A 23826-nucleotide genomic window follows, 5' to 3' on the forward strand; every position below is an offset into this window, starting at 1 on the left:
ACTCCAGTGGGGTGACACCACAAACCTGCCCTTGGGAGCTTGCATTCGGGAAAGTCCTGCCACTTCCCCCTCACCCCTCTTACCCATAGCCTGCAGCTCCAGCTACAACCAAGGCAGAGTTTTGCATTATGAACACATAACATGAGATTTAAATAGAGAAGGAAAAAAAACGAAAAGAAAAAAACCCACCAAACCCATTCCACTCTCTCTCCTCCCCACCCAAGACATTCCAGCCTTCCCTTTTCTGCCACTTGAGAGGGGGGTTTATTGACATTATGCAAGTGCTGAAATATTTTTCTTTTTTTTCTCTCCCGTCCCTTTTTTCCTTTCTCCCCCTCTCTCCTCCGAGGGTTGCAAAGGTAGTTCAAACCCCTCCAGTCATCTCGGCTTATCAGCCAAAGGAGATGCATTCCTCTGGGCTGCTCCCTTTATAAGTCAGTGCTGGCCAGACGCCCGCTCGGCGCTCCGCAGCCTCCGCGACGGCAGCGCTGCCCGCTGCCCTGCCCTAGCCCGGGCCGCGGCCCCGCTCGCCCGCCGGGGGACACGCAGCAGCCCGGGGAGGGCCGGCAGCGATGACACCCCCGTCCCCGTCCCCCGCCCGCCCCTGAGGGCGGCGGCTGCTGCCGGGATGTTCAGCTGGCACCGGAGCTTCACCCTGGGAGCGCCCTGGAGGAGAGGTGAGTCCGCCGCCCCCCCGGGGCAGCCCCGGCCCGCCCAGAGCCAGCCGGCGGCTGCCGGCACACCTCCCCAAACCCGCTCCTCCGCCACCCCCTTCCTTCCCCCCGGCGGCCGCGCAGACGGTACTTAGGGCAAGCCCAGCCCGGCCCGCCCCGCTCCCGGGCCCCGCCGGCCCGGCTGCCCGCTCTGCCCCGCTCCGCCCCATGCTGCGCTCCCTGCTCTCCGGCTGCCTCTGCCCGCACGCAGGTAAGGCTGCAGCGAGCCCCCTCGCTTGAGCCCCCGGGCCGTCAGCTCCTGCCCCGGGGCTGGCGCGGGCAGGGAGCGCGCTTTAGGAACCGACTTGTTTTCCTCTTAAAACGGGTGTATTTTGCGTCGATAAAGCGTGGAAAGCCTGGGAGAGAACAGCAGGAGGGGCGGGAGGGCGAAGTGCCCGGGGTGAGAGCAGGAGGGGTGAAACGGGGAGGGGGGTGGCAGCCGAGCGGCGCCGAGCACACGTCCCGCCGGCATCGCTCGGGTTTTGCGCTAACGTGAGGCGGATCGGCCCGCAGCCCGTCACTGCGCTGGGCAGCGGACATCGGATGGCTTTCTAGGCCGGCACATCCCCATCCAACAGGGATTACCCCGAGTTTGAGAGGTTTTTTGAGCAGATCACTTATAACTTTGTAACTCTGTTGTCAAAACAAATGATGCTGTCTCAGACTGCCTTTTTCAGGCAGAATGTCTCTGGTGCGTTTTATTCTTTAGCCAGTGCTGCAGGCTTTGAGATCGCACAAGCCCCAGGCAGCAGAATCCCCTCCCCTTAGCATCCGAGTTTACCCTTCAGCTTGGCTTGCACCAGCCGTAAATGAGATCCGCAGCTTCTGTTGCCATTAACATCACTGCACTGGGTTGGTTTGCCTGGCACCAAGGTGGCTACAGACAGGGTTTGCCAGAGTCAAAGCGTAGTGCACTGTGCAACAGCAGAACGGTAAAGATGTTGCAAAACACTGTGTTGGAGTGGTTATGCTTGCTGGGGTCCTGGCCTCCCATCTGGATGCTGAACTCCTCCTGCCTCCTTGTACCGTTGCAGTGCAGGCAGCTCCTGCGGAGTCACCAGAGCTGCCAGGTTCGTGGACACCTGCTCAGGCACTGGCCCCTGGGACTCTGCTTCCCAGCTCTCCTGCTCTGGGGCAGCTACTCGGAGCTCAGTGTGAGCTTGAGCCTTTCCGAGGTGCTCTGGCAGGTAACTGCTAACAAGGGCTGCCGAAGCACATTGCTCTGCCTGGCTTTGGACTGGAGACTGCATTTTTACCCAGTGACACAAAGGGCTCTAGAGCAGTGCTGCTGCAAGAGCACTCCAGCATCACCACAAGGTGTGGAGAGTTTACAGTATGGTTGAAACCATTGTTTTGGGTTTTTTTCCTGGATGGAATTTGACCATGAACTTGTTTCCCCCAAGCTATATAGAGGAAGCTTGCTCTTCCACGTGGAAGCGCCCCTCATCACTCAGACACGGCAGTATTGCCACAGGGGTAGGTAGAAGGTTTGAGGCAGGAACAGACATCACACAGAGCACTGAGGAACCAAAAAAAGAGATTCAGCTAGAATTTCTCCAAATAAGAAACAGGGACAGTGCTCCCTAATCACCTCAGCTGAAAAGAGGCACCAAATATTATGTGTCCTGGTTTGGACTCCACCTCCGCTCAAAAAGAGCCAAGAATATTCGGTTTCTTGCAAGCTTTGTGGCAGGGACTTTAAAGTTGCATCTCCAAATGCAGCTTAAGATAGACAACATAATTTTTTTTTTTTTTTTTTTAAACAGTGGAAGCTCAATAACAGGGGTATAGGCTGGATCTTCCCATTCCTTGGGGGGGGGGGGGCTGTTGGAGCAGAAGTATCAGGGTGGCAGGACTTCTTCTATCAGCAGTTTCAGTTTACTACAGCTAGAATTCTGCATGACCACCTCCTCCTCATCATCTCATCAAGGTCCTTGTGTGGCCCCAGCAAGAACGACAAAACCAAAAGTTGTTACCACTCTTGCTGCAACCATAAAAGATTTCAGACAATACTGAAGAATATGTGAGCACCTGCCCACTGCTAACTTGTTAGAGCAGAACAGCTCTTTGGGGTTTTGCCTAGGGACAGCAATGACTACACATGAAGAATGGGTTAACAGTGACCTTTCCAATATGATTCACTCTATGTTCAGTTGAAGCACTGGGGTCTTAATGGCTTTGGTCTGTGGGGCTATTGAACAGTTGTTTATCCAAGCTTGTTATAGGCAATAAAACCTGAATTACTACATACCTGTCGTCCCTGGGGGGCAAGTTCCATCCTTGCAAAGGGCCTCCCGTCTCCTAGTTCATCTCTGGCTGAATACTCCTTTGCAATATGAGGCAGCCTGAAAATCAGATGTGCAAGGAAAGATCTCCTAAATTAGACAGTTTTTGCCAAAGTGTGGTATACTGGTTTCCATAATTTCATTTTCTGCTCAGACACATTAGCAAGCTGTGTGTCGAATTATCTTTTGCCATTATATGGGGCTACTCTTTGCCATTATATGGGGCTACTCACGAAAGCACCATTTCCTTTGTTTAAGGTTTTGAACCTTTCTCCTGAAGAAGCACATGGGAACTTCCAAGGAGAAGGATTTGCAGGTCTTTAGTGAGAGCTGTCATCTCCCCGATAAAGTCTCACAAATAAGCACCCCAGGTGTCTGTGGGAGCTGAGCCTCTCCCCACCTCAGGAGTGGTTATGTTGCAGAGTAGAGAGGACTTGGGCACAGATCTTTGTGCACCAAAACTATCCTTTGCCTGGCTTTTCCACTGGGCTATATATACAGAGAAATAAATTGCAGGATAAATGCAGTAACGAGTAGGAGAGGCTCTTCAGCTGGTGCTATGCGCAAGGTCAGGTGTTGGTCTAAAAACTCATGACTGCCAGCCTACACAAGTAACTGATAAACCAGGTGGTCTGTGGGGACCTGTTATGCCCCAGGACATTCTGCCAGAGGTCACTAATCTATCAGACCTGTCACTCTGTTTCAAAAACTTTACAGGTCACTTGGAATGAATAGAAGCAAGCTGTAAAAATGTCAAGTGGCCTCTCTACTTGGAAATCCATTTCCTCTTCAGTTCACCCAACTATATCCATCAGTAAACAATCAATCTCCCTCTCATTCCTCCTCAAATGACTGAAAAGAGCTATAATTATCTCCTCCTCTTCTAAAACATACATATTAAAGCAATGAATGCCGTTTCAGTCAGAGTCCTTGAACCCTGTTATCTTTCTCTCAGCATCTGTTTTATATGGATTTATCATTACCAGCTGCAGCTATGGGGGAAACTATAACATTTCTGGTCACCAAATTATCATCCAGAGGAACTTCACACACTTAACTAACAGTGAGGCTGGAGACCACCTTGGAGCCAAATGATCCAAGAACTTTGCGCTTTTTGTTCAAGGACTGTCCAAGATCTCAGCTTTGTCATAATTACTCCTCTGCATTCAACATTTCAAGCAAATATATATGCTCCCATGAAATCCACATATATTTCAGTTCCCCAGGTGGATAAATTGAAATTTTGAGAATTGGGTCTATTGTGCAAATATTCAGTTACCACCTGGGAGTGTGTTCCTCTGCAAACATGAACTTTTCAGTCATAATTCCAGTAAAAAAAACCCAAAACATTTATATGACAGTGATTTTCAAGCCTTTGAAGTTTCTGCTGTTGTAGACAGAGGTTGTAATTGGTGCACTGAAGTCACAAAACCTTTCTATAAGCTCCTCTTAGAAATTATTGGGCTCATGATTGTCCTAATTGTTTAGCAGATGCCCTTGCTCAGACTGGGCAGCCCAAGGTTGCAGTGGCATGCTCACAGACTAGCTTTGCTTGGAAGGCGTTGGGAAAGCAGATTATCTGCAGAAACTTGGTGCCAAGCAGCACCCCTGGTCATTGCCAGGACTGGGATCAGGTCTTCAACAGGCCTGTAAGCAACAGGAAGTGGGGAGATCCTCACCCCATGGAAGTCCGTGGCAAAGCTCTGCAGAAATAGATTGCCTTTCCAGAGGGTCAATTGGTAACGGTTGCAGGTTTTTTTTTGGATGGGGGTTGTTTCTTTGTTGGGTTGCTTTGTTTGGGGTTTTTCGGCAGTATAAGAAAAATCCAATTCTTCTAAATATTGGTGTCCTGTCCATGCAATGATTCCCTGTGCTCACAGGACTATGCAAGGGACAGCCATTGCACAACTGGGAAAGTAACACAGCTCCTGCATGCTCTGAGTGGGGGCCAGCTGGTGGGCTAGTGCTAAGGAGGAGGTGCAGTCCCACCACTCATCACCATCCCTCAGCACACATGGGGGAAGAGTCAGCAGCAAAAAATGCCTATTGTTTCAGAAAGGAAGTGGCCCCTTTTCTCTTAAATGCTGGGAAACTGAGACTTCATCACTGGTGAGGAAAAAAAATCCCCTCTTCCCAGTGAAAAGGAAATACCACCTGAGCTGCACTGCCAGCTGTGTTAGAGAATGTGTTGCAGTGACAGGACTAAAGGGAGGCTTTTTTGTGAAGGAAGGAAAATGAAGGAATGCAAGGACTGAATGGGAGAGGCAGCCTTTCATTTCTAGGTCATGACTTTGACTCCAGCTCACTAGTCACTGCTGCATAATGATTCTTCAAAAGCTGATGATCATCTCTTAGTTATTTAGAGGCCACAGCAACATCGCAGAACCTGTGCTGCATGGCACAGGAATGAATCCTTGGCACAGCTGGAGCTAGACAGGAGTTACTAGGGAGGTTGTGTGGGGGTCCTCAGTGGGATGCTGAAAAACCTTTTCTGGGGCTTCACACATGCATCTTGCTCCTATGCTCAGGACTAAGCAGACTAGTAGGAATGATGGGGTTTGACTTTGGTCTTCCTTCACAGGACAGCTGTGCAAAATCCCTGCTATTCCAGCAACACAGGTCACTGGCGATGCCCTTCATTTCTGGTGCTCTGTTCCTGTGGCACACTACAGTTGGAAAGTACTGGCCTTATGGACTTAAGCCTAGAGGGTATTGCATGTCTTGTGGTAGACAGGAGTGGGGAGAGGAATAGGCACTCTGAGCATCTCTGAACTGCTCCCCTTGTGCCTCTCCCTTGGACTGTGACCCTGCATGCCCTGCAGCACCACCCACTGTGGATGGGTGCACTGTGCACGTGAGCCTTGAAGCAGCTCTGGGGACAAGCAGAGGGCTGCCATGGCTCTAATGCTGCCATCCTTTGTAACCCAGTGGCAGATAGAGACAAGCAAAGCTTTGGCTTCAGCTGTGCCAGTCACTATACACATGTTTAACAGAGATTCTCCTCATGCCAAGCAGCCTACAAATCAGGATGAACATTTTGAGAAGACAGGCAGGCACAGACCAGAAGGGAGGGGAGCAGCACAGGGAATCAGTATAGCTCTGTACTGCCACTAGCAGCACTCATCCCACTGCCAGCCTGGCCTCTTCCCACCACCAGTACTTCCATTAGTCATAAGCGTCAGAATACCATGTGCTATGATATCTCAGTGCATCAGAGGCCAAGGACCCCTCCCAGGGATGTAGCAGAGCTTAACAGGGCTTGCACTGAAGGAATTGCCAGTAAAACACAGCTTTGAGCCAACAAGCATAGATGCAGAAAAGAAGAAACTGGACCTGGATTTCAGTGTTTTGGAGCAAGGGGATTTGAGTACAGACTTTGGCTTGCTTTACTAGAAGGGTGGGAGCTTTTGCAGGAATTGGGCTGGGAATGCCAAGGAGTTTTGCCTGGGCAGCTGAGTGCATCTCTTGCATGCAACTTACTTGGGATAAAGAAGCTGCTTGAAAGCAATTTCACATTTAGATATCAACCCTCCTTCCTTAGGTCAGAAATCTCTGTATTAACGCACTAGGCTGTGCCCTGGCAGCTGCTAGTTACTGTGCAACAGGAAAAATACACTTGGGCTTAAAACTCCAAGGAAAGGAAAGTCTTGGCACAGGAGCTTGTGGGAGGGTATTCATCTTTGAATGATTCCTCTCTGCTAGCCTTTGCTAACTGCCAACAGAGAAGTATCCTAGAAAGCAATTTGGAAGTGAAGCAAAACAAAGTTCTATAGACTTAGCTGGGACACATCAATTCCTTTCACTCCCTACTAATTACCTTCAGATATTAGCTAGTTCACTGTTATCACCTCCCTGTGAGATGGGAAGCAGTCTTATTCTCCAACCGTACAGGTACAAGAAGTCCAGCAACTTGCCCAAGATTACACATAATCAGTCACCATCAATTACAGGCTTATATTACAACCCAGGGAACCCTGTTAATCTCTAGCATGATTACAGAGCCTTCAAGAGGGCTACTAGGCAAGTAGCACAAGTTAACCTGAGACAATGTTTGGTCTGGGCACACCTTGCCAAAGATGCTGCAGGAAGCTATACTGATTCCTAAGCGTGCACACACAACTCCATTCTCACCCCTACTGCCATACGAGTGTCCCAGCCAGCTGCCTGAAAGCAGCATCTTCCAGTACCTTACCCCCACCCCAGAAGGGGTGTGGAAAACCAGTCCAGAGGAAAGGAAACAAAAAAAGACCAACAAAAAAATCTTGGCTGATTTCCCAGGAGCAGCAGTGTCAAACCTGGCCAGCCTCCAGCACAAGTAAATAATGTCTTACCAACTTCAATGCCACTGCTCAGCTCTAAAGTTCTTCACACCTCCTTTCAGAAGCCTCCACACAGCATTGTAACTGTACCCCTACAGCACACTCCCTCCAGCACCAGGCAGCAGTCCATCTGCCCTGCTTTGCTTTGGGCCCCTGGTGATGTTGTACAAAGCACTTACAGGCCAAGTCCTACAACCAGAATTAGCTAACACAGTTCTGTTAGGGCCCTGGTAACAAGCTAATTTGTAGCAGCTGAGGGTCTGGCTCACTTTTTTTTTTTTTTTTTTTTTTTGTAATTGCACAGATGAGCTTTAATTGCACCATTCTGGTGTTTGTTGGCAATATGCTTGAAAGAGCTGAGTGTTTTAGTAATGCCTCTTTCAAGATCTGTAGCAGAAACAATCTACTTGTTGGAAGGCCCATGGTTTAGATTCCATAACCCAGTTAACAGAGAGGAAGAATAGACTGTGCAGCAAGAAAAACTTGAGTTTCAAATCATTGCCTTAATCACGGGAGATCTCTCTGCTGCAGCACATATGACCTCATTGACTATGGGAAAGTATCAATGAATGAATGAGGATGAGGTGCCACTGTGTTGCAAAATCCTGCCATCCTTTGAATCTATTCTGAACCTGTGGTAGGGCGATGGTAACATTTTGCATCATTGCAAGGGGTTGGGAGGATAAATCAGAAATGCTCAAACATTGTGGTTACCAGGACCTGCCAGTGCTGATGGTTTGGAGCCTACAACAGATAAACAAGAAATTGTTGTGAAACCATGCAATGTTGCTAGTGACCACAGGAAGGAGGACTGTGTTGTCCAGAGTGCAGAACTTTCTCAGCATTGGAGTTATTGGCATCATGCGGACTCTCACACAGAGGGTCAGAGATTTCATCTCATTTATTTTTTTTCTACCCCAGCCAAACTTTCTGGTAGATATTGTAGCTTCTGTAGTCATAAAAGATAAAAATTAAAGTTTCTGACATCTCCTTCTGTAAGTAGCAAGACTTCATTTTAATATGCTGCTTCCTGATTTCAGACAAAGAAATATTTGTGTAGGCCAGGGTGAAACCGGTTAAGCAAGAAAAAAAGGGACAGACTAAAGACAGTGAGAGAATCTCCAGTCAAAGGAAAGCATGGCATGATTAATAACTGAAGGCATTCAGAGTCTGTGGGAAGGAACTACTATTGCATATAGTAATTTCTGGCAAGATTGATAGCTGTATGATTTATTCTTAAAATGAAAGTGCAGCAACACAACTGCTCTCCTGATTCTCGGTGGTTTTGTTGTGCTATGTAGGGTGGTGATGCCATCAGAAGAGCCTGTTAGGCTTTTATTTCTCATGCAGATACAGCTCTCTGCCTCTCACTGCAAAGAGGTGTTCGCAGCTGAGCAGGTAGATCCTCTTCACTCCAAATCAGTAACAACTCAGCTGCACCTCCTTCCAAGACCTGGCACCGAGCTCCCTCTTAAAGGTGGCGTTTTGCTGTGTGTGAAGCTGCAAACCAAGCTCCCTATTCCTTGTCCTCGGTTTGGGGTTCATCATGTTCATCCCAGGAGCGGAAGGGCTGTTACCCAGCCCAGCCCAGTCAGCTCATGATGAGCTTTCCTGTCGCATTTCTGTGGGCAGTGCCTTTCACTTGTCCCCCACCACAGCAGTGTACTGGTGTTGCATTGCTGATGGGCTGGCACTGACTGTCCCAAATGTGGCTCTTTATGGTGGAGAGGTGCCTGTGAATCCTGCCAAAGGAGGCGGGTGCAATTCTGTATATGATAAGCAAGGTCTTCTATAAGGGGTTATAAGCACTATGCACCCAAGTGCCACAAAAAGCCCATCAAATGGGATTATTTATCACTGACAGCCCTTTATGAAAATCCAGTGTAAAATATTAAAACTATGGCTGCCTATGAACAGTAAAGGGCATGTTTTGGTGGTATCCCAAGAAAATCTCAAAATCAAATAGGAGGTACTTAAATAAAGTCGAAAATGATCCATGTAATAGCTAGTTTGGACTTAGTAAGTAAAGTCTCCCTTGTCTGTGGACATTGCAGAAAGCAAGCTGGAGGAGGGAAGGCTGGAAACAGGTTATTTCTGAAACAGGAGTTTTCTGGGTTACCATGAAAGTAGGTCTGCACAGCAGAGCTCTCCCTGCTCTACCGCTGGTGGGGGGGTCCCAGGTTTCTTGGCCTACTTAGGGAAGATTACATTACTGGGAGTGAGTTTGTGAAGCAGCTGCTGGTTTGATTTCAAGCAAAAAGGAAGGAAGTAGGAGAGAGGAATGAAAGGAAATTAAGTAGGAAGTAAGATACACTGAAAAGTGTATGCATTGTAGCCCTCTGAGGTACTCTGGGTCACACAGTAATAAGGGAAAAGACAGCAGAGAAACTAAAGTTTTGTAGCACTTCCTGGTTCCAAATCCACAAACAGATGGATTTAGACATGAGATTTGCAGTTAGCTAAAGGGTGGATGCAGTGCTTTCACACTGGCTTTCATTGTGAACCAGAAGTCTGCACTGTGAAATATTAGATTCAGAAAAACAGTAAGAAAACCTGGGGGCAAATATTGCAACTCCTGTAGATCAACCTTTCATCTAGAGACTGTTCTACCACATTACTGTGTGAAATAATTGTGATGTGAAAAACAAGTCGTCTTTGTCCATGTGTAAAATGCTCATGAACAAAGCTGCCCCCATCTCCTTTCTCTTTAAAAACAAGGTAAGAGTTCATTTAAAGAAATTACTTCATAGCTAAAACCATACAGGGAGTGAAAAATATCTACAGTGCCTTGTTTGCTTTTCCTATCAGTACTTGCTTTTCGTCACCTGTATGTGTGCAGAGAATACTGCAAAGAATACCAAACAGTTTGCAAATTGCTTGTTGCAACCCAAAATTCACTTAAGCCTGTGGAAAGACAGATTTTGTTTTACCCTTTTGTTTGCTGGTTCAGAATACATTTAATCAGAAGAAATATTTTAACCTTAAATTAATGTTTGTCATGCTGAAAGAATATGTACTTCTCTGCATCTGTATGCAAGTAATCACTAAGCTATCTGGCTACCTGTGTTGCTTTCTACCTATCTATTAAATCAGAACTCTGTGTGCATTTATGACTCCACTTGAAGGATGGGGGCTGTGAAACACAACACTTCTGTTGTAGCAAAGCCTACAAGAAAGCTTCATATAGCTCAAGAAAAACAAGTTAGGTCTGTCCCCCTCTGCCATGTTACTATAGACAGCTTTACATTTCATATCTCTCAGGGGATGCACTAGACACTTGAGTTTTGTAGCCTCTTGTGACCTTCTACTTGTTTTCTTTTAAGTAGGTAAGAAGAACCCACCTTCTGAAGACAAAGTTGTGTTAACACACATGAAGATACTGAGCCATGAAGGAATTCAAAACCCAGGGTTAATCCCTGAGGCTCCAGCTGACATAGCCTGCACAGAAGAGCCCCATCTCCCCAGTGCTAGCCTCCCACTGGACTGCCAGGGAAATCCGAATGCAGCAGCCGCACCAGCAGATTCAGAATATGCAGATGCTCCAGCAAGCACAGACTATGTAGCCACGTTGCCTGACCTCAGCACATTTGAGTCCAAGTGCCGACTTCACAGATTCTCCAAATTTGAATCTGAGGACTCAGGGGTTGAATTGCCAAGTGGAGCTAATTCTCCATCAACGCCAACAGGTTCAGAGAAGAGCTTTGTGCTTCACAGCAGAGACTCATTTTGTGATTCAGGTGTGCTTAGCACCTCTTCTTCTCCAGAAATTGACCATCTGATAATGAAAACATGTAAAGAGCATGACAGAAGAGTCAGCCACCAAGATCCAGAGAGTGAAAAGCAAGCTGAGTACTATGGACAGGAGGCAGATGCTGTGCAGGGTCCTACAGCTTCCCTTGAAGACTTCAGCGTCCCTCAGGAAGAAAGTCCTGATGAACATTTTGATGAAAGTGAAAGGCAATCTCTGGAAAAGGAACCTACCCCAGAGATGGATCTTCCCAGGGAAAGCACTCTTCCCACCCCAGTTCCCATAGAAGAGCCAAAGACAATTGCTGACAGTTTCCCAGAGAACTTTGGCAGCATTCAAGACCTTCAGATCCATGAACATCAGCTGAAGAAGTACCCCACAAGTGACAGTCTGGATGAATACATGGATGAATGCTGTAGACTGAGTGAGGTAAGAAACATCTAAACTGAATCTTACTGCTAGGCCTGTCCAAATACCTCAGTTAGGCTTCAAGTCCTATCCTCTGTCGTGAACTGGGACATATCTGAGTGAGTTAGAAAATCTCCCCTGAAGCTGTTGTAAGCAGCAAATCTTGGCAATTGATTTTTAAGAGCTCTTTTCATAGCAGTGAAAATCTGAAGTAATTCACATATATTGGGTATGGGTAAGGATGACTAATGGTTAATGGAGAGCTGATATTTCAAAAAGCCCTAGATTAGAGGGTGGACTTGACTCTGGTCTTAAATTAAGATTATGAAGTTAGTCATCGTCTTCTGATAAATGGGATGGGGATCAGAACATAGTTTATTTTTCAAGGTCAGGTTATTCCTGTTTCTGGGAACATCTGGACTGCTGTGAGGATGCTGAAGTTTGGAAATAACTTGTCTAAGGGGTAGCTCATTCCTGTCCAGGTCTGTCCTGTCCTCTTGAGCCAGATCTCTCAAATAATGAGTGAGCAGGGGACTAGGGCACAAATTCAAATCTTTGCTGGGCTGGAGATTCCATTTTAACCTTCCAGCACAGCTGTGATGGAAACTCCTGTGTTCTGAGACTGACCGAACTGCAAAGCACCTTGTCCTACTCTCCCCCTTGCTGGGTACACTGTGCGACTGATAGGAGAATAAAAAGCCCTTCTGTGCACCTTCTCCCATAGTGGATGTTTGCAAGCACTCACCCCAGTGCTTTGCCTGAAGCCCCATGCTGCCGACACATAGACAGATTGCTGCCTTGCCTGCCCACTGCAGTGACTTCCATGAACCAGTGATGGGAAGATCTGAAGAGCTGATTCTTCACAGAGAGGCAGACTAAAAAGCCCCATGAGCAAAAGGAAAGGAGGGAGCAGGCTAGGTGAAGGTCACACAGACACACCAAAAATACCAAACGGTGTGTAACAGGGATTTCTTTTCAGGGCATTCATTGCAGTAATAGTGATGAATTGGAATGGGAGATGGGTGGGAGGAAGCCAAGTGACAAGTGCTGTGTATATAACTTCACCATGACCCCTCTCTCTCTGCCTGGGCCCTGAACTGTCAGGCAATGGCCTTCCTCTTCAGCATGCCAAGCCCTCCCGAGCTGCAAGGAAGGTCAGAGATGGCTCATCTCCGTTAACACTGCATATCAAGGCAGTACAAGCAACACACAATCCAACTGAGCAACCTCTTCCTCCCCAGAGCTGTCTCACACACAGCAGAAGACAGATGTCTGGTTTGTACAGTTCCCAAACAGACAATGACCTGACAGGAGAGGAGCCAAGTACTGGAGCAGGAGTGTTTGAATACAAGGAGACTTTTCATAAAGTTACCTAAATTCTCTGTCGCACTCCACAGGGTTTGCAGCCAGCTTGGTCTTGTCTGACAGCTCTGTCTGCTCATAAAATTCTTTTAAATCCTTGGTGAAATGGAGCCTCAGTTTCCCAAAGCAGAACATTTAAATAAACAAGAGAATAAATTAGAAAGAAGCTGAAGAGGAAATGAAGCTCTTGGTGGCTTATCTCTCCTCCTTTTTAATATCCTCACTGGCTGAGTGCTAAAGCTCTGTGCCCCAGAGCTCTTTTCTTTGTTTGTTTTTCGAGCTGTATAAATACAGCTGTGACCTAGATGCTGGGGAAGTTTGCCCCTCTTCACAGAGCACCTCCAGGCTGCTGTATCTTAAGAGCAGGGCTCTTCAAACTGCTGGGATGCCAGGTAGCATCCAAGCTGACTGGAGCAAGAAATGCCCATGGCTGTTGCACCATCCCGCAGCTGCTGCTGTGCTGTGTGCCTCAGAGCACAGGAACAGCCTCCTGCAGCTGCAGAGCCTTCTGCCCTCCCCAGACGTGCACAAGGTCGATCTGTCCTCACCGTCATACAACAGAGGCAGGACAGAGTGAGACCCACTCAGAAATGATGTCCAGATGATCATCTGCCCATATAGCTGATGGATGCACCTTGGTTCACTCCACCTGAGGCTCTGTGGTTTTCACATTTGCCTGCAACTTGTCTGAGATACAACATGGTACTTAGGAGTCAATCTCCTGTCTGGCCTGATGTTCTCTCAGGGACTCAGATACCCCTGGAAATGCAGTCAGTGTTGTCCGCAAGATAACAGGCCAGTACAGGGTATTCCCACCCTGCTTGGCAAAGAACATGGCAAACCAAATTGTTCCATTGAATCAATCCCTGCTGCATTAAATTCATGTTGATAGAGACACCAGTGGTTACACTAACTTATATTTAATGCCAGGTGAGAGCATTTGCTGGTTCTGTTGCTGGTTTTGGGAACCTCAGTTCTGTTGCTGGTTTTGGAATACAACTTCGAAGTATCAGGACAGAAGTTCAGTTTCCCCAGCCCAGCTGACTGTGGCAATACCAAGGGCACTGTGCTTACTGGCACACCACAACCAAGCAAGGATTCAGTCTATGGATGAGGATGTCCCTTGGTTTCCTCCCAGCCTCCCTCACTGCTGAGGCCACTTCCAAGAGAACAGGAAGGAAAATGTTGAAAAAGAGACTGGAAATGACCAAATGTTTTGACTGTTTGGATTCATTTGGTGAATGGCTTTGGCTGAAAATACACATCAAATCATTTCAGTCTGGCATTTCTTAAACAAAGGTTTCTGATCTTTTGTTTTGAACTGTTGTTATTTTGAAATTCGCCTATGTTTAGAAAGATGAAAGAAAGTGGAAGCTGTCAAACAACAAGTGAAAGAACTTTGAAGCCTAACTAAAACGTTTCCTTTTAAGTCAAATTAAATGTTTGAGGTCAGTTTGAAGATACATAGCTTTTGATGCTTTTGCTTTGCAAACACTTCCTCATGCTCCATAAAGTTTACATTTAAAGTCAGCCCATACCCCTAGAAGAAGAGAGAGGGTGGGAGCATTGTCGTCATTAAATGAAAAAAAAAAAACATTATTCACACACTGCTAATTATCACACAGTCAAAATACTTCTCTGCAGAGTGTAGTATGGTTCAGGGGAAGAATAGGGCAACCTGTGATGGTCAGCTCTGTAGCCTGTGAATGCCTGCTTAGAGGAAACCAGAAGCTATCAGTAAGCACAGCCTCTCCTGGACAGCAGGGTGGAGCCGTCAGAAGTATACAGCACGATCCCTCTCTTTCCTGTTATTCACAAGCCTTTTGGTGCTGTCAGCTTCCAGTGACAAATGCTTCCCGCTCAGTCCGTGGCGTCACTAATCAGTTGCTCCAAGCCTATGATGGGAGGTTAGTAATTGCCTTTCTTGGCACAGTGACTATACTGCCTCTGTAGTGGCCATGCTAATGTGGTGGGAATGGGCAGTGAGGGATTTATGGGAGAATGGAGCATGGTATAACTCAAAACTATCCATAAGAAAAAGTGAAGAGCATGGCAAGAAGTGCAGAAACCTGTCACTGCAAGAAACATCAGCGAGCTCCCATCTGAATGAAGAAGACCTTCACCTGCAAGCTAGTCTTGCCTGCCAGCCTCAGATCCTGCTGCCAGATCCAGCCCAGGACAGTTTGCCATTGAGCCTGGCTGAAGAAAAGCTCCCAGCTCTGTGACTCTGGTGGCTTCAGAGGAAAAATGTAATTTTACACCAGTCAAAATATTGACTGGAAGGCTCTAGATAAGCCAAAGTTCCCAGTGCAGGTGTTGATCCTGTATTTTTAGGCTTCCTAAGAAATCTGTGGGCCAGCCCAAGTGTGATGGTTTATTACCACCTGAGCAGGCCTTCATGTACAGAAAACCTGTCCCCAAAACTTAGTCAGGTGAGCACTCACAAGGGCAAAGATTTCTTTTTAGTTACACAGCTGTAAAGTCAGTGTAGTAAACTGCAATGGGAGTAACTTAGTAACTCAGCTGAGAGCCTTGGGCTCCTTTTCTTCCAGCTGAGGGTCTGGTTCAGTCTGCGTACCTGAAAGCAAAATCTGGCACCTATTTATACATTATGTTGTTACCTTCCTAGTGCAACTTTACCTGTCTGATTCATAAACTGTCTAATCCTCTGCATCTTCACCTTCAAAAAAGTGGGTGACACGTTTTTCCTTCTTCGTAGGTTTCATCACCTCAAAAATGGGCACATAGCTTTTGTTCCAATACTATTTGACAATCCCCATGTGGGGAATGGGAAAAATTTTAGTTCTCTTGGGTGAATGTTTTGCGAAGCTTCAACTGGGAAGTCAGGATGGGTCTCTTCCAGTCTCTGGAAAATGTTTGCAGTTTTCCTATGACTGCTCACCCTCCACTGCTAGCATAAAACTCTCTCAGAGGTGCTGAGAAGAAAATATTTAGATCAGAATGTGACAGAGCAGGTTCTACACTCCACTTGGCATGACCAGAAGATAGCAAGGACTGTTTAGGTATTTCCAGTCTATGGAAAAGAAAGTCCTGGAAGGGTCCTTAGAGAGGCCCTCTTTGAGCAATCATTTTGGGGGCAACCAGCTAAATTACACAAATTCTCTATTGAACATGTGCCATATCTGAGCAATCCTGATGCTAATGGGCCTTATGGCAGGGCAAGCAAGTTGAAGCATCCCCTTTAAAAGCTTTTGCCCTTGCATGCTGGCCATAGAGGTGGCTGACCCTGCAGGGATGGGCAGGCACTGGAGGCTCTGCCTGATTTGCCTTTTGCTCATTTGCATTTGCTGAGATCACTTAACTAAAATGCAAATTAATTTCTTATTAAATAGCCCTAACTGCCTGCCCTGAACAGCCTCTGAAGGATGGCCGTAAAACAGGGGCCTCCAGCATATTGAGTCCAGCCTTCTGTCTGGTTTAGGTCCTCTACAGGGGTAAATCCACCTTGCCCCAAGACTGGATCTACACATTTTTCCCACATTTTCCGGGGACATGTATTTATTCTCAGGAGCTGGAAGTTTTCTCTAACTTTTGCTAAAAGCCAGATTTTGTCCATGCCCGCCCCAAACACACCTTTGCTTTCAGGTGCCTTCAGCCCTAGACACAGAGCACTGGTAATCAGGGCCACTTTCTCTTCTCCTTCCCCTTTTGCCCTATAAACCTAGCAGCTCTGAACACAAAGCAGGACCAGACTATTAAGCACAGGACAAATATGGAACGAAAAGAGGGTCTCTAATGGAAAGAGGTAGGTCACAGTCAAATGCTTCATGTTTTCTCCCCAATCCTAAGGTTACAGCCAAATGTTTTACTTCATCCCCTTTTCCAAGAGCTCCTCTGTCCTTTGTAGTCTTCCCTTGTGTTTCTACAGCTATAACGGGTTGGATTTGGCTGACTGTCTCCTTAGGGCAATACAGACGTGCCATCAGTCACTGCAACAACGAACTGACAGAAAGGGGAGTTGTTAAATGTTCAAAAAGAGGTTACAGAGAAAAGCCTACATTTTGAAGGATAACAGGGAACTTCTGACTGTCCGTTTTGGGACAGTGTAAAAAAAAGGACTACTTTTAGGACAGCTCAAAACTGCCAGATTTTCAGAAATTGTTACTCATGTACTTTCTGAAAATCATGCTTCTGAAGCTGGACACCCCCAAATCCCTAGGTGCTTTCAGATATGTTGGTTATAGATAGTGCTTTTGATTCAAACTTTTCCCAGCAGACACCATGTAGGCTTTGTTTTCCCTGTGGGTCCTGAGGCTGCGACCCTTCCCACTGTACAGACATGCTAAGGACTCAGTTTTATGGCTGAGTAACCATTGTCTTGCCACCACTTCTGCCCAAGAGGAAAATAGAAATCATTAATGTGAATGACTGGTTGGCTTACAGTCATCACAGTTTTTCATATGATTTCATGCGACCTTTGTCCCAACCTCAGACATAAAAGCATCTGGACATAATAATACCTGTTTATAAATAACATTGTATCATCATTTGTTTAAAAAGAAGTAAATCCTAATGTTGATTATTTTTGAACACACCATGAGCTTTCTGACATAATGAAAAGACAGGAAGAGTCCCAAGGCTGGCATTTCCCCAAAAATGTAGATTGTTGTGGGAAAGGAGACAGAGTATGCTTCCTGCTTTTGTAGAGGGAACTTATTTTTTGAAGTAAGATAAACTTAGAGCACTGCTTTTGTAAAGATCGACGCTTATTTTACTTAGTGATATCCCATGCACATCAGCAGGCAGTGCCAAGGTGGAAGTGAGCCTCTGCATCTGTCTGTTAACGTTCAGCACGTTCAGCAGAGTCTGCTCACAGCACGGGAGAGGACACTTGCTGTGCACAGGGAAGTCCTGGGGTCAGAAATGGTGAGGTGCAGAGCAGGAGGCTGGGAAGCACTGTTGCCTTTCCTCTGCCACAGGATTGCTGTCTTGTCTCTGGCGCTGCCCTTGCCTGAGCAGGAGTGAGACTCTGCAGGTCTTGCATGTGGAGAGATCAGTGGTACAGAATATCCTGCCATAGCCAGACAGCAAGCTTGATCCTTCAGACTTTTTTCAGGCATCTCTTAATGACTGAGAAAGTAGTAGCAGAGATGTAAGCTGGGATCTGCTAAAGACCAGTAGAAAAATGCTCTTTCACTTTGGCAGCTTGATTTAGGTACATGTCCCTCTCACTGACTCACCAGTGATGAGGGTCTGAGTTCAGCTGTGCTGTAATGGTTTCAGATTGCCAAAGGCAGAGAAAAGGTACCCTACCCCCAGGTTGGTCACAAAGCAGCAAATCACTGCAATCTGCAGATATGCGCCTTTGGGTAGGAGCCAAGCTCAGCCTCAATACCTGTAAGTGTGACTTGCACTGAGGGCTGTGGGCTAAGTGAGCCATAACAACTGCAGCCATCTATACCATACAGTAGAACTATATTTGTTTGTAAGGGTCCTATGTCTAGCAAAAGACAAAAATTAGCCTGGGAGGTGGACTAGAAACATGTTGTCACAGGGTTTTCCTCTGCATCAGTGTGTGATCAGTCAGAGGAGTCCCTCAGATGGTGCATCTTCCTAAGTAATCCAGAAAAGAGCCGTGAGCAAGCAACAGTGTAGCTCAGATCTGGCTATAACCAAAGCTCCTTGCAAGAGGAAGCCTGAGTGTCTTTACCATGGGCCATGTGACTGTAAGGAGTGTGCTGGGCTCCCAACTGCTAGCAAGGATTGCTCTGCTGTTACTCCATGTTACTCCATATACATTGTCATTGCAGGTGAACCAAGGTAACAGCAAAGCCCTAGGATCTGGTCTGGGATACCTGGAACACATTTGCCAACTGATTGAGAAGATTGGGCAGCTCCAGGAGCACAACTTGCGTCTCCAAAAGCAAGTGTGCAGCTTGCAGAAAGAGCGGAAGATGAGCCAGATAAAAGAGGTAAGCAGATACCACAGTATCTTCCGTTAAATGATCTATTCAAGGCCCAGATGGAAAGTTCCAAGTCCGTGTGAGAGAAGATGCTAATTTACATGACCCCACACCCACCTGGGCTGGCTGCTCTGGTCTTCAGGGAGCCCTCACCCACCACAGTCTTCCCTTAGGGTGGGGGTGAGTTTCTGTTCTTTTCAGTTTTGTTTCCTAGGTGTGCTTGCTTCTGTTGAGTTAAAAAGCATCTCTTTCACCTTGTGCGATGGCCAGCTTGAAGTCAGTAGCTTTTAGTTCTCTACAGTTGAAGACTTCCCAAAAACATATCTCCCCGTCAATGCTACCAAAGCAAAACATTTCCATGGACCTCTTTAGCAACTGTGTTTTGAATGAAAAGCTCCGTCTTTTCCTTTTGGCTTCAAACTCTCAATATCCCAGAATTTCCCACAAAACATACACAATGGGAAAGAGAAGCAATGGTACCATTACCCACTCCTTGCCCTCTTTCCCTTCCTGTGCTTCTGAGCTGCCAAATGAAGAATCTCCGACATGAAACATCCCAGTGTTCCCATTTGTCTTTTTTTTTTATCAGCCAGAGATAGCTGGGGAATTTGACTCAGATTTGCAAATCATTCCAGCATCCTCCTAAACAGAATTTTTTTAGCCCCTGCATATTTTGTTCAGCTCTAACCCACCTCTGCTTCTCAGTTCTTTTTCTTTGGCCATCACGTGAGGTTTCCAGCTTTTTTCCTCCCCTCCCTTTCTATTTATTTTATCACTCTCCAAAGGAACAGAAGGGGTTTGTCACACTCAGCTATTTCTTCCCAGCCATGCTGCGGCAAGTCTTTTATTCTCCAGACAGCGTCATTCCTCCCATAGTGCTGTTTTCCCACCTGCTGGGACTAGATCTGCAGTAGTTGACTGACTTCTCCTCAGAGCCAAAGCCTAGTTATGAGTCAGGTTGCAGAGCAGAGTGGCCTGTCATTTCCATGTACCATCTCAGGCTCAGAGGAATGCAGCCTCCTACACAGAGCCTGGGAATTGTTAACACATTTCCTGAAGCTTTACAACTGTGAGTCATCGCTTAAAGTAACTTTTCCAAGCTGCAAACCCAGGGTCAAATAATCATCTGGTTTATGTGACACCACCCCCCACCCCCCCCCAGCTTCCACTGAAATGAAAGACACCATGCTTTTCATTTAAATATTTGAAACTTTGATCTTTTTGGTATTTTCCAAGATCTCTCAGCAGTGCATTCTCAGTTGCATTTGTCCCATACTGTTCAGTGGGGAATTGGACCCCTAGATGTAACATTCAGCACTTGCAATGTGCTCTACAAAACTGGGTGCGCTCTCTCAGGTATCTCTGTGGTGCTTGCATCTCCTATATCTGAGCAGTTCTCTGTCATTTTCCTCTTCAGAGGAAAGTAGAAGAGGAACACTACTACCCCGTTTGCCAGGAGATGTGGAGGTTGCTGTGCATGTCACATTTTGGAGGGCGTCCTAAGGCAACTTTCCAAACCATGTTCACTCTCCATGCAGACATGGCTAGGGAAGACACAACCCTGAGAGCAGAGATGGGTTAGTGTGGTATTAAGAGCTGGTTATGAGGATTGTAGATAGCCAGTGTTCCTGAATGCTGTTCTTGAGAGCTATGCTGACATCACCACAGAGACTGATGACATTTCGATCCTGGGACACAAAGGGAACAGCGTTACTCTACATCATTTGCTTTACAAGGAAATCTTAGATGCTGTGGGCCAAAAGCAGCATCTTTTATTAGATTTTCAAAGCACATCCTAAAGATATAGATAATGAAAAGTGCCATGCTGCTGTGGCAACATATCTAGATGAGATGTTACATTAAAACTGTCAATTGCTTGGGGGTCTCCAGAGGTGCTAAATTGGTGTTGGCCTGTCCTGGTCCCAACACCAGTAAACAGTTTGGTCCCCACCTTTTCACTTCAGCTAGATAAAGCTCTCCTTGCTTCCTGCTCTACTACACTCTTGTGCAACATGGTTGTGCAAGGCAGAAAATCTCCCCTTCCCACCACATCAGCTACAGCAGAAGTACACCAGCTGAAGTACCACATACAGTGAATCTGACTGGTAACATGCAAGTGAACTATGGCATCCCATCAATAAAACCACAAGATATTGTTGTCTGTACATGTTCCAAAACAAATAGCAATATCTTAAAATGCAAGTCACTGTTATAATGGATCTGTTTATTTACACAAATGCCTTAGATTAGCAGCTCAGTGTTTAGAAACTTGTATTCAATTCCTTCTGGGAAACAAACCCGAAAGATGCTGAGTATCAGGCAATTTAAGTTAAACACCAAAGAACCCATGAAAAATCTATATTACCAACTCCAGGCTGCTCAGCCTTTTAGAGATTTAAATAATTTGCCTGGGTTCTAATGGGTCTCAGGACAAGGCTGGGGATCCTTGGGCTGGAATGATTGCAATTTGTCTGCACCATTGCACCACTTGGTTACCTTCGACCATTGCAGCCTGAAAGTCTACATACTTTCTTTTTGTCTGGTGTAGGAGTATCTTCTTCAGCACTGCTCCTGTGGAGCTGCCAGCATCTTCCTTAACTCATATCAAGACTCGAAGGCATTTTTTTCTGGGAGAAGCAGACCTCACAGCCTTATGGTTCAGACTGGAAGTCCTTCTGATCTTTCCATCATCCCAGAAATAGGAGTGAACACTGAAAAGCTGAGCAGCTGCAACGGTGAGTTCAAATACCTCTAACCTGCCCTCCTGCTTGCCACCAGTTGGTGAAATAAGCTGACCAGCAACTTCCTTTTCCCTAGGAAAGACAGGCGGGAACAGAGCAAGGTATCAGTAGAACTAAACCTTACCTGGAAATCTAAGAGATACATTTTAAAATGCTTTGTCTACACCTAGGAATTTAACAGTTGCTGCTTCACATGTGTGAAGCCAGACTTTTTGCTCTGCAGCTATGGCTACAAAGATCAGGACAAATGCGTTATAAAATGGGTCTCTCTTTTGGCAGCTTAGCATGTCTGAATGGGTCCATTAGTGGAGCCCTTCCATGTGTCTTTCAAATCCCCCCATCCAAGGTAAAATTTGATCTAAGATGTAAAGCCTTATGCCTGTTGTTAGTCTCCTACCCTCTCAAGCAGGCACAGAACACATTCCTGGAGGATGACTTATTCTATAGACCAAGTGGAAATAAGCCCCAGCTGCAAAGCTTGGATCCAGAGACCAACTTTTCCAGAAGGCTGAGAAAGACTGGGCTCAGCCTGCTGATGATAAAGCCATCTGAAAAGTCTGGATCCAATGTTAGATGTGAACCAGCCACTAAGTGAGGTTGATCAGTTTCTTTCAAATCCTGGACTTCAACCTGCCTGTTGAAACCCAGAATATCAACGTGCCTCCTAGCAGGATCGAGTTGGAGTGTAAATGGCCTTTGGGATCTGAGCGCTGAGGCTCAGAAATACGCTTTCCTGGCAGTTTCAGAGCAGGCCTGGAAGGAAAATAAGACCATGAGGAAGCCGTTAGAAAGTCCTGCTGTGGTCAGACACTTTATTGGAGCACTTACTTTCTTTCCACTACAGTGTGGCATGAAGACACATGGGGTCTCATCCCATCTGGAGTCTCAGCTTGCTGGCAGCACTGCCCAGAGGCTGTCCTGGCAGGATACTGCTGAGAAATGTGAGTGAGTCCGTGCATTTCATTGCAGGAAGTGAGAGATACCTGGAATCAGGAAACAGCCAGCTGATGGTGGGGCTCAGGAAATCGTCAAACAATAGGAACAACAAGGAGAATGAGTTCAGAGAAGCTGGTAGTATGGCTGAGGGACAGGCTTTTCCATCAAAGGACCCTGCAGTAAGAAAGGTGAGTAATAAGCTTGGAGCCAGACTCTGAGTGGGACCTGTGTGGGAAGCAGAGAGAAGTTCTGTTCAGGCAGGTTAGAGTGGAGTGCTGGGAGAACAAGTCAACCCTGTCTGCTACTGAATGAGGTTGGGGCACTGAGGGCCAGGGTGCTCTGTGCCGATCTGCTCCCAGCCTTAGATGAAGACAACGACTATATCTTTATGCCAAGAAAGGTACAAGCAGAGCACTGGTGCAGTGGAGAGGAGCACTGCAGACAGCAGCGTGGGCTTCAGCCCTCCCTAACTCCAGATAACTCAACACGCGAACTGTATCATGAGTATCCTCACTTCTGCTGCTAGGAACGTTAAACCAAGCACACTTTCACTACCACATATAAAAATTTTAATGGGCTAATCCTTAGCTGGAAACACTTATTACCAGACTGTCAGTATATCACTGTAATTAGCTCCAGTCTCAAAGCATGTTTCAGGGAAACTGTGTCGCTGAAGTCCAAGGAAGCCAGGACAAATGCTTTTCCTCTCCCCTTCTTTACCATTGTTTGTGGCTGCCTCAGCACTTTCAAGTTCCGGTGGGGATCAGAAGTGTTGAAATACCAGGGCAGAGGCTCTAATCAGAGTATTCCCAGCTCGGCAGGAAAGAGGAAGGAGTAGATCTCTCACGGGAAAGACCTTCTCATGACGTTTCCACCTCAGATTTGCAAATAGGTTGCAAACACTTCAATGGACTTCAGAAACCAGATCAAGACTGAATCCTGAAAGGTGCTCTGTGCTCTGGCTTTCGTCCAGCCAACTTCTGGAATATGAGCATTATTTTAAGCACATGGGAAGCCCTGATGACTTCACAGGACTGCAAAATCAAGATCCACACTCTTTAAACTGAATCCTCACGATGCATTGTTACACTACACCTTAGTATTGTCACTTAGTATCGCATTTTGTACCCTGAGCTTGAAATGCCCCGTTTACTTCTACAGTGCAGGTACTGTATGGGAATCCTGCTACGTGAGTTCCTAGGCTACTCCTTGCTATACACGTGAACTGTCAGTCTAAATACAAAAGAGAGCAGAGAGGTGGAGGAGGAATGAAGGGATTATCACACACTTGAGGGACTGAATTGTAAAGAGATAAAGGGCTTGACCAAGGCTATGGGTGGACTCCAGGGCAGAGCTGACAACAGAGCCCAGTCTGTTCCCAGCACTGTGA

At 46.5% G+C, this 23826-nt stretch overlaps 1 protein-coding gene across 3 annotated transcripts in view; it reads left to right on the forward strand.

Annotated features, from left to right (window-relative positions):
* Positions 1–545: 545 nt before the first annotated feature.
* The window catches only part of LOC141960940 (uncharacterized), a 32198-nt gene continuing 8917 nt past the window's right edge, over positions 546–23826 (forward strand). The window contains exons 1-5 of one of the 3 annotated variants that reach the window (XM_074907295.1): positions 546–677; positions 10644–11494; positions 18607–18768; positions 21308–21494; positions 22470–22624. In XM_074907295.1, coding sequence (XP_074763396.1) covers positions 629–677; positions 10644–11494; positions 18607–18768; positions 21308–21494; positions 22470–22624 — 1404 coding nt within the window. In that variant the 5' untranslated portion in view covers positions 546–628. Of the gene's footprint in view, positions 678–832; positions 925–10640; positions 11495–18606; positions 18769–21307; positions 21495–22469; positions 22625–23826 lie in introns of those variants that run through there. The other 2 variants (XM_074907297.1, XM_074907296.1) reach the window with 2 other exon arrangements.

The sequence above is a fragment of the Athene noctua genome, chromosome 5 (genome assembly GCF_965140245.1).
Source record: "Athene noctua chromosome 5, bAthNoc1.hap1.1, whole genome shotgun sequence".
Classification (NCBI taxonomy): domain Eukaryota; kingdom Metazoa; phylum Chordata; class Aves; order Strigiformes; family Strigidae; genus Athene; species Athene noctua.